This window comes from Dioscorea cayenensis, chromosome 14, assembly GCF_009730915.1.
Source record: "Dioscorea cayenensis subsp. rotundata cultivar TDr96_F1 chromosome 14, TDr96_F1_v2_PseudoChromosome.rev07_lg8_w22 25.fasta, whole genome shotgun sequence".
NCBI classification, from domain to species: domain Eukaryota; kingdom Viridiplantae; phylum Streptophyta; class Magnoliopsida; order Dioscoreales; family Dioscoreaceae; genus Dioscorea; species Dioscorea cayenensis.
Window position 1 is genome coordinate 18,926,118 of NC_052484.1, and position 10,823 is coordinate 18,936,940.

Below are 10,823 nucleotides of genomic sequence, written 5' to 3' on the forward strand. Positions count from 1 at the left end.
TTTTTTTTTTATAGAAGAAGAATAACTATAAGTCATAAAACCCTTTTATTTTTATATGTTCTACTTTTAATATTTATAATAAAATCAAAACCATACACATTTTTCACATTTTTAAATGATTTGGTGATATAAATAAAAAAGTTTCGTTTATGTATCAACTTGCGTTAAAATATTATTATATCAATTACTAGGATCCACTTTGATTGTCGTATTCTAATTAATGTCCTATTCTCTATTTTTTTTATTATACAAGTAGGTGTCACAACCCCCTCCAATATATCATGTACTTAAATCTTATAAACTTAGTCCCTAATGAGGCAAGAAACAATAATACTTCATTTATATATACTATTAAAGTAGATGTATAATCTACTCGAGAGCGTTTCAAGAAATAATTTTAATTTTTATAATAATATTTAAGTTTTTATTTATATTACTTATAATATTAATAATTGAAAAATATTAATTACACTTAATTATTTATGTAATAAATATCCATAAGACATAGTTTTTATGGTAGGAATTGTTTAATTATATTATCTCATCATAACATTTTAAAATCTCCGATGCGAAGTTGAAGAAAATGCCTAGTATAAATTATTTCTCTAGAAGACTAATTATGTATTTACGAGATGAGAGACTCAAATTCGTGTAAGAACCGATAGATCACACATCATTTTTTTCCTCCAAAATTACTCTTTTGCTTTGATTTTATCCATATCGAGATTATCTATTTATTTTTATTTTTAAAAATAAATTCAAAATTTTTTGTTTTTAGTTTAAGGAACAAAAGTGCAATTCTAACCCAATAATTTCACCAATTTTCAACCTCGTTTAATTTCTTTAACATGGTACAAAAAAAAAAAAAAACCATTGCATTATTATTTTTCATTAATCATCTTATATGTAACTATGAAAATTTCAGGGCGCTTGTTTTCAAATATCTAATATTTCAGGGGGGTATTCAGAAAAAAGCTCTCATGATTTATATTTCGTAACCCCCACCCCAAACCTCACCCAACTCCAGTGAGAACCTCTCAAACCCGGGAAATCCCTAGACCTCTCTCTCCGATCGCCGGAGCCTGTGAATGGATCCTCGCCGGTTGATCGGTCATCCCATCGGCGGCGATCCTCCTCCGCCTCCGCCTCCGCCGACACAGCAGCAAGGCCCCTACTGGTACCCTCCTTCCTCATCTTCTGTGGCTCCAGTTTGGGAGAGGCCTCCTCTCCCTCCTGCCACCCATCACCTCCCTCCTCCTCAGCGCTGGGTTCCTCCTGAAGCTCATCACGATCCTCACCTCCTTCATCGCCAGCCGCCGATGGCAGCGCACCCTCCGCTTCCGCCCCATCCCTCTGTAAGTTATCACAGTCAATCCCCTTTCCAGCACCCGTATCCACTTTCCATGCCGCCTCCTCCCCCTTATCCATCCCATCGCCCCGCTCCTCCTCATCCTCATGCGTCGGTGTATCCTCCGCCCAATCAGGTATTTTTCTCAAATTAAATGTGAACCTGATTTTACGTAGAGTTATCGCATGGGAGCCGCTGTTTTATTCGTTTGTCTGCTATATTGATCCCTTTTTCTTCCCTCTTGATGGTTATACATCAAATCTATGGGTTAATTGGTTGCATGGTTTTCGCTTGTTTGCAGTTTTGGGCGTGTAGTTGTAATTCTCTCTTTGTTTCTTCTGTGCGTTCTGGGCTTACAAATATTGTTGGTTGACTTGTTTATCAAGAATGTAAAGATTATTTTTGTTCCAAGGACCTTTTGAGAACTGAAAATTTACAAGCATTTGGAAGAGTGAAGAAGTGATAGTTTATTAGGTTCTATGTGGTTATCATTCTTATTTATGATTTATAGTTGCTGGTTCACTTCTAATGATCCCACTGTTGATGACTGCAAGAGTCAGTGTTAGTTGCCACAAATAAAAAAGTATGATTGTTGTAATACTTTCTTTTGAATTGTTAATTTAATTTGTTTACATTCCTCTTCCTCTTGAAAAGGTTTGTATCTCCTTTATATTGAATAGTTGCATGGACACGGAAATCTTTTTGCAATTTTTTCTTTTTCTTTTTGTTTGATCTCTTAGGGAACTGATAAGGATTGCATCTGCATTCAGTAGAATTGCTATGAAAGAACTCTAGACATAAAGTGTTGTTGAGATGAAAGAGTACGTAAAAACTAGAAGTGAGTTGTAGAATTATTGAAAAACCTTGAAGCAAGAATTATTCCAATTGGCATGGCGATTATTTTTTTAATGTCCATGTTAGCTTCTTATCTACTGGCCCTCGCAAATTGTCACCACTTGAGTTGCAAGTAAGGGCAGAAAATTTTTATTGGGTTGTTATATATACACACACATCTTATTATTGGATGTCATGGAGTTGAAATTATATTTTATATCCAGTTATGGTTAAACTTTTGGCTTATGATTACCACTTGGCTTGTTGAATCATGTATTCTCTTTATTTAAATTGAAAATCTACCCAAAAGAAACTGCAGTAGTTGTTATGATGGTTGGAAGGTTTGTCACAGATCTTAATGGGGTGTGCGTGCATGTATTTTGTGTATTGGTTCACCTTGTAGTTTTAGATGTTAGTGATATTCCTCAATTAGCATCATTATTACTATTGTTCATCTCAAGTTATGAATGCACATGTAGTCAGGTTCCTCCTTTTTTTTTTGTGGTACTGTTGGTAAGATTTATGGACTTAATTGCTTTAGGCATGGGGCAACACTCCTTGGTCTCAGCAACAACCATGGGAACACCAAGGTTAGTGCTATCATCTATTTATATGAGTTTATGCCTTTCCATTTTCAATGAAGGACACCCATATTTTCTACTTTATTGTGTAATGGAAGTTTTTCCACTTTGTCAAATTAACTTTGTTTGAAATTTGACTGACCGCTCTCTTGTTCTTTTGTTTTATGAACTTAATTTTATTAATGGCGCTTGTGCATAAATATTTCTTAGCCTAGGGAGGCATATTGATCCAACAATTAAACTTGAATACCAATGGCTAAACTTTTGACCTTGTCCTGCTGATAAATGATATTTTCTTTTCTTTTTAAGCCTAAAGTCATAACTTTCGTGTGTAGTGCATCGGATATCACACCTTGATTTTCAAGGAACCTGATTTGTTCACTTAGGATCTTTTCCTTTAACATCATTAAAAAAAAAACTTTATTGGTAAGACAATGCCCACAAAATTTGAAGCTTTTATGGAGTTTCTAATGTCTACACATATGAATCCATGCTTGGTAGGATCTTGGAATGATCATGCAATGATCACTCTTCTTAAAATGCAAGTACAATCCCCTCTCCCTCCCATCCTCTCTCTCTCTCACTCTCCACACACACACACACACACACACACACACACTCACACAAGAATTGTTTCATCTTGTTTTTTGCTAAATGGGCAAGAGAACTTTCTGAGAGCCTGCTCTATCTAAAACATTGTAGAAAGAAACAATTTATACCCAAATGAGGAAGATTGGGCTGCCAGGGCCAGGGCATGGGCCGCTGCTAAATCTGTTCCAGACAACCACCATTCACAATCACAATTTACACCAGTTGGGAGAGTGGAAGAATCAATCTATACTTTTCATGATCAGTATCAGCAAGCAGTGGCCCCCCCACCAACTGTTATTCAGCAGCCATCACTTGCTAATTCAAGTAACCACCGATTGCCAGTTATTTTGATGCATCTTCTAGGAGTAGCAAATCAATTTTATTGTACAAGACCGTTACTGCTGTATTACCTTTTTGTTTCTCAGATCATCGAATATCCCATGATGCTGGATATGAAGTTAAGGCCACCAATACAGATCATATGGTTTCTCCGCAAAGGAGCTTTTCAACTCCATCAGTCTATGAGCAGGAGGTATCTTATAGTTATTCTTCTGCTCCAGGTAATTTTTCAAATAGTATTTTAATTTTCTTCATGGCAGTCATCTGGCAAACTGGTTCTTGATCTCTAACAATGGTTATGCCAAGTGATTTGTGTGGTCTTGTTGTTTTAATCAGTTGGAGTGTGTATGCGTCCATAGGTTTCACATATGGTTAAATGTTGGCATCCTAGTTGAAAACTTCTTCAGAATTTGTTATCAGGCATTGTGAAAATCTTGTTGCTTTATATTTTGTTTTTCCTCAGTTCTGTGCTAGTTCTTATTTATTTATTTATTTTTTTAATGTGACACATATGCTGGTTTTTAGTTATTTGTGGGGTTTCAACTTTATTGAACACCTGATAACCGTGATCCCTTTCTGATTTTGATTACCAGCTGCTAACAATCATCGTGTGAATGGTTCACGTGCTTTTTAATTTTTTGATTGTCCACTGCTGACCATCATTTTATTAAAATATGTTATTGTTTTAAAGAAATATTTCATTTTCCATCTTCAAATTTTAAATGAAATGGACCAAACTTTGATTTAATTAATTAAAAGAATATTTAAATTATTTTAAATTATTTTTGAAAAATTAATGATCAATGTTTGTTAATTTTATTATTTATAAAATAATTACTATAAATAAATAAATAATTAAATAAATATGGTAAGAAGAGATTGGTGGGAGGGATAGCTCTGACCCAATTTGGGGCTTTTGGTTGGAAGTGATGAGATAACATGGGAGATGAGATTTTGCCTTTTGTCTATCATTTAACCAAAGCTTTAGTTGGATGTTAGATTTAATTGTTATATTTTTTCATATAAAAGTTTATTAATTCTGGGGCTATGTATGATTATCTCTTAATTGTTGGCCCTTTTGATAATTTCCAAACTTTGTTCTCTCTTGAAAATTATTTCTTGGGGGAGCTTTATCTTCCCTGAGAACTCTAACCTTCTAAAAGCTATAATTCCGCTGTTATTTGTTCAACAAGTGTATGGACCACGATATTTGTGGTAACATCTTTTAGTTTCCTGTCAAGTGCTGGGTATGAAGATCAATGACTGGGGTTTCTGATACTTGAAGTTAGAACTTTGACATCACTGTGTATCACCAGGTCACAGAGAAGCTTTGGACCAAAATGGTAGTTCACAGATGCCTGACTTACCAGTTCAAGAAGGATTGCATCCTCATTCTATGTCATCAGCTGGAAATCTTTCTGTGAAGCATCCTCATTTCAATCATGGAGGGCAGCAGACGAAGTTTTCAACTGACACGAGTCTTAAGCATCTGGATTTTGAAACAAGGTTCACTTCTGACCACGATTCACAACTAAGGAGTGGCTATGGGCAAATCAATCCTGCAAATCCAGCTGGTGTAATGGATTGTGATGTGCATACTACCTCAATTCAAACATGGAATTCAGTGCCTCCAGAGGCCACTTCTTTACAAGTTCCTTTAGTACCATCTGAAACACAGGTATCTCTTCCATCAAAATTTATATTTTGGTGTCCTTTATCTTGCATGTTTAGGTCATTTATTTGAAATTGTTTTATTCCGTAATGCAGTTTGATCCTTCTTTCACATTCCAATCTCCCTTACCTGTACAATCTGTACCAGTTTTTGAGGGAATCCCTGGATCCAGCTTTCGTCCTAGTACTCCACCTATTACCTTACCTTTTGATTTTGTGAATGGAACATTTCATCATGGAGCAGCATCTTCTGGAGATGCAACTGGGTCTTTGAGTCTCCCTGAAAGACCAAAAAAGGCAGACACATCTTCCCAAGTTAATGTTGCTATTGTTTCCTTGTTCGCACAGGCACCATGATTTTTGCTTTTGCAAATTTGCAGGCTGCTGTACCAAATTGGCTTAGGGAGGAAATAATAAAAAACAAATCTGTTATTGCAAGTACTGCACCAACAAACCTGAATGGTTCATTTCAGGCCAGTGAACCTGAGGATGGTGACAAATCCTTTGGAGGAGGGGAGCCTGATAACAAGAGTATTGATTCAAATAGGTCAACTGAAGATGATGAAGATGGCGAGGTGCAGTAACTTTACTAATCCTTCTTTCTTTCTTCCTTCTGTAGAAAGTTCTATCAAGCCACCTTTAATTTAAGCTTTCTTCTCTTCTCCCAATCCCCTTATTCTTGGTCCTTAGCTTACATGTACTTTTAGTCAAATCAGTTAAGTTAGTTTTGTATATATTGCTTTAATTTGGTCTAGAAGAGGATTAGCTAATTTTCATGTCTATTAGAAGGATCTTCAAATGCGATTGCCTATATGGTTAAGATCCAACTGTTTCAAATATCCACACCACTAAAATTATCAATTATCAAGTATTAAATCAAGGTGAAGTCAATAACACATAAAAAGATATGTTTCATTGGTTTACCCAATCTATTGATTATTTCATAAAGTATATACTGCTAAATTCATGTGGGTGGAAGACTGGCTTATATAATTTACTTTCAGATCTTGATTTCATTTGATACTGTTTAGTTTCTTGTATTTCATGAATGACAGCTTTCTGCAACTTGTTTACATGTGGCCATTCATTAGTTTTCTAACAATTGTTTGAGTCACAATTCTCTTGGAATATCACTCTTGACCACCTCCAACTATATATCTACCTCCAAATCACTAAGCACAAATTAAATAATGAAATGTAACATATAGTAGAGTGGTAAAAATTGCAATCCACAAGTCTTATTACATGTTAAAATTGTTTTGGCAGCTATTCTTCTCTTCTCAATGCAAAGGGCAGTTGTCATTACTTTTACTTCATGCACCTGATCTGAGATGTGCTGTTATTACCACCACACTTTTTTTTTTCTCTTGTCAACAATCTTAACCTTATCCTCAGTGAGCTTTTCCCTTGAATAAAATTGTGTTCTCACCAATAATGCCAAGAGATTAATTATGAGTACCATTATACACATTGGTCAATACCTGTTTTCGAGAAAGATGAAGCAACGCCATTGATCTTTATCTGGATTATGTGTGGCCTGCTGATGTAGATATAGTTAATTCATAGACACTCTTCAAGTAATTCAGATTTTTTATCAGTTATCAAATTCATCTGCCTGAGATTCACATAGTACAAGACTTGCATTAACCACAGTTCCACTTCACTCCATTTCTTATGCCTTACTAGAATTTTTACCTAATGTTAACATTTATCTCAAATAAGGTTTGTGTCTATAGTTTCATTATTATTTTGATTTTTTTTTTTTCAATGTAAAGGGAACTCCCTAAGAATTATACACAACTTGCCTCTCTGTGCACTCTCTGCAGGATGATGTGGAAGCTGCAAAATCGGCAGCAATCAATCAAGAGATAAAGCGAGTTTTAACTGAAGTTCTCTTGAAGGTTCTAGTTATCCACCTGACATTTTTTTTGTTGTAGAGCTCTTATCACTGATTATTTATTGGTTAGCAGGTAACTGATGAACTTTTCAATGAAATTGCTACTAAAGTTCTTAATGAAGATGATCTAACGGTTGAAGGTGAGTGAAACAATTTGAAGCATTTTTCTGCCTCTGACATTATGCATCTATTTTGTTTTGTTTTATTTTATTTTATTTTATTTTGAGTTGCCCTGGTATTGTTTATTACCATCATTACCTTTTCTATGGCAGTTGATGAAGGCACTGCTGTTGAAAACCAGAAGGCCTCTCCACAATCAGTAGTTCTGGTTTCCCCATCAACTGCCAAGGTTCTGGTCCCTGTTAAACAGAATGGTAACAAAGTTGAACATAGTGATAATTCTAGTGCAGATTCTCTGGGGGGAAATATATTAGGCCTGGCTAATTATGATTCAGACAATGATGATGAAAACGAAAACTCTGGCATGCTATCAACGGATTTGCGCACAAAAGATGTGAGTTTGGAAAATGAAAATGGACCAACGGACATTTTGTGTCCTACAGCAGATCATCATTATGCTGCCAGCGGTGAAAAAACTGAGAAGCTAAATGGTCCAAATATTAATGAGGAAAAGGCACTACCGTTTGCTGGTACTTCAAATTATCATGAGAAGCTTCCAAAAGAAGGTTCTAAAATTCATGAAGAGCCCATTTCTGTTGATAGAGGGACACCTGATGAATTTCCTTCTGGAAAGAGGCATGGTCTTTTGGCAGATGAAAATACAATGTGCAGTTCTTCAAGTGGGAATGCTGATATTGCTAATTCGGGTGAATTTCATGGGAAAGGATCTAAAAATATTTCAAGCACCAAAAGCCACCCAGATAAAAGGGTTGATGCCAGAAGTTCTGTCAAGGAGACAAGGTCTGCCTCAGACAAGACAAATGATGAAAATTCTGAGCCTCCGAGGATTGGAACTAATGAAGATAGGGCCGGACTTAAACCAAAGCTAGAGAAGAGGGACTGCTTGAAGGGGAAAGATATGGAGAAAGATCAGGAGAGAAATGTTAAGCAAAGATCACACAAGAGGGAGCATGATTCTAAAGGGAGTTCAAAGAATGATAACATGAAAGATGGAAGGAGCCAAAAAGAAAGAAGAGGAAAAGACAAGGAAGATGATGGAAGGAAGAGGGAACATACAATAGATCAGAGGGAGGACCGTTCTTCACATATTACGAAAGATTCACGTAGGCATAAGAGTCGGAACTCTTCATCACCCAGCAATAGAGGTAAAAACAAGAAGAATAATTATTCACATGAGCATGGCTATATTTCAAGCGATGAACCTTACGATAATTCAAAACGAAGGTAAACATTTAGCCTCTCTTTCCCTCTCTCTCTCTCTCTCTATATATATATATATATCTGTCTCTCTATCTGTCAATCTATCCATGTATCTCTCTATCTATCTGTATATTTATATATTTTTTTAATTTTCATGGTTGTCGTTGTACTGTAGAAAGCTGCAATCACACAAGCGTAGCTCATCTCCAGCACCCACAAGATCTAGAAGCAGGTACTATAAAAATTGATTTGGTAACTGCTGTTTCTTTAGTTGAGAGCTGCATTTGTTATAATTAGATCTTTAACTATCTGAGCTTTAAAGTTAACTCTAATATCCTTGTGTGTAATATTTTAAAATTTTTCTTTGACCATTTATGTTCGAAATTGTTTTACATACTAAATACGTGTAATGCACTAACTCTTCTGGACTTTTGTCCTTTTTTCCCACAAGGAAAACCATAGTTGGCTTCACCTTTATGGAGAAAGGTTTCCAATATATGTTTCAATTATGATTGTCATGTTGAACCTGACAGTGGACTACACATTTTGATATTAACCATTGGTAGCAGTTAGATTCATCTAAGTTGGAAAAAAGGCAAATAGAGTTTGCTTCTTTTCAGATCAGCAATTGGATGTATTCATACTTGCATTTCTCCTGCTCATTGATTATGCCTTGGGATGCCGTGTGAGAAATTCACAATGCCATTTGCTTGAGACCATGTAATTTTAGATGTTCTGAAATTTTGCCATCTGTTAGTGTCCATGGACTACCTTATAATCAATAACCCAAGCCATCTGACTAATCACTGGAATTCATCCTTACTAGTTTTGCAAATCTCCATACATAGTAAAGCAACTAAGTTTTAGTTTTATGGGAAACAGCATAGTGGTTTCTAGTGTGCAGGTACACTTCCAGTAAAAGAAGTACGAGGCAAAGCTTGTATAGCGAATATGATTTTACTTACACAAATAGTATGATGTTTTTTCTTTCTAGACAAGCTTCGCGTTCTCCACATAGCAAGCATTCTCATCGCAGGCAATCCCCCTATTCTTCTGTGGAGAGGAGGTAAGATTCCACAACTCCTGCTTTCTAAAGATTAAGATTGTGTTGTCTTAAATCTTCTGGCATCCCAGGTGAATGTGAGGTTTATATAATTCCTGGCTATGGCTTCATGTGAATAATTATCCATAACGTCTACTTTACCTGTTTATTTGATCCCGCCGTTTTTGACTGCAGGAGGAGGTCGAGGTCCCGCTCACCGGATCATCAAAGATCTTCCCATAAACGCAGAACATAGGTAGAGAAGGTTGTGGGTGTTTTCAAGAGGATAATTGCTAGCTTTTCAAATGGTTACAGGGATGCTAATTCAAAAGAGGGTTTGGTGTAAAAGCTCTGAAAGAGAACCACGTATAATTTTGATATCCCAAAAATTTTTATATTCCAACTTGATCCTTTTTTTCTGTGGCTCAGTTTCCCTCTCTGCACTTACAAATCACTGGTGTTCCTGTTGTTGCTATGAAACTTGACTGGAGAGTATGTAATTAAATCATATGTTATTAGGTTTATCATCATTCAAGTTTGATCAATTGTACAATGTTGTTGGCCGGAATGAATATCTAATTTCTTTATATTTTCTTCTGGCCAGAAGTGCTACGGTAGTGCACCACCGGATTGGTTCAATAATACCTCAGTGTTTGATAAATCCAAAGCTAACATAATGAATTTGATACTATTGCATATTGTTCACTGTCATTTATATATTTTAAATCCTAATGATATTACGCAAGAGTGCAAAGAGAAGAATAGATTTGTAACTGTAGCAATAGTAGTTTTACTTTGTAACTGTAGCAATAGTAGTTTTACTGTTGAAGAGCATGTTTGTAATTAATGGGTTTGGTAAGTGTCATGTTAGCTACATGACAATTAGGGGTGGACATGGGCCGGGCGACCCATGGGCTGGTCCGAACCCAGCCAAAAAAATACAGGGCCTGGGTTTAGAAAGTTGGCCCAAAAAACTGGGTTGGGCTCAAATGTTTTGGCCCGATTGAATTTTGGGCTGGGTTTGGTCAGATGAATTTTGACCCGACCCGACCCGGCCCGACCCGAATAAATAAATAATATATATATATATATATATATCATATATTATTTATAATATATATAATTATATATATAATATTTGTTGATAATATTACTACTTATTTATATAGAATTTATTTG

The 10,823-nt window shown here is 35.7% G+C and overlaps 1 protein-coding gene across 2 annotated transcripts; it reads left to right on the forward strand.

Annotated features, from left to right (window-relative positions):
* Positions 1 to 1,021: 1,021 nt before the first annotated feature.
* Positions 1,022 to 10,189, forward strand: LOC120275785. 2 transcript variants are annotated; one of them, XM_039282482.1, is made up of 13 exons: positions 1,022 to 1,484; positions 2,724 to 2,772; positions 3,466 to 3,678; positions 3,780 to 3,914; positions 5,010 to 5,371; positions 5,461 to 5,661; positions 5,745 to 5,939; positions 7,191 to 7,265; positions 7,335 to 7,401; positions 7,534 to 8,626; positions 8,778 to 8,834; positions 9,597 to 9,668; positions 9,840 to 10,189. In XM_039282482.1, exons 1-13 carry the CDS (start codon positions 1,089 to 1,091, stop codon positions 9,898 to 9,900), a joined length of 2,976 nt encoding a protein of 991 aa, XP_039138416.1. In that variant the 5' UTR covers positions 1,022 to 1,088; the 3' UTR covers positions 9,901 to 10,189. The 2 variants fall into 2 exon arrangements, with proteins under 2 accessions (XP_039138416.1, XP_039138417.1); XM_039282483.1 differs by lacking the exon at positions 9,597 to 9,668.
* The last annotated feature ends 634 nt before the right edge of the window (positions 10,190 to 10,823 follow it).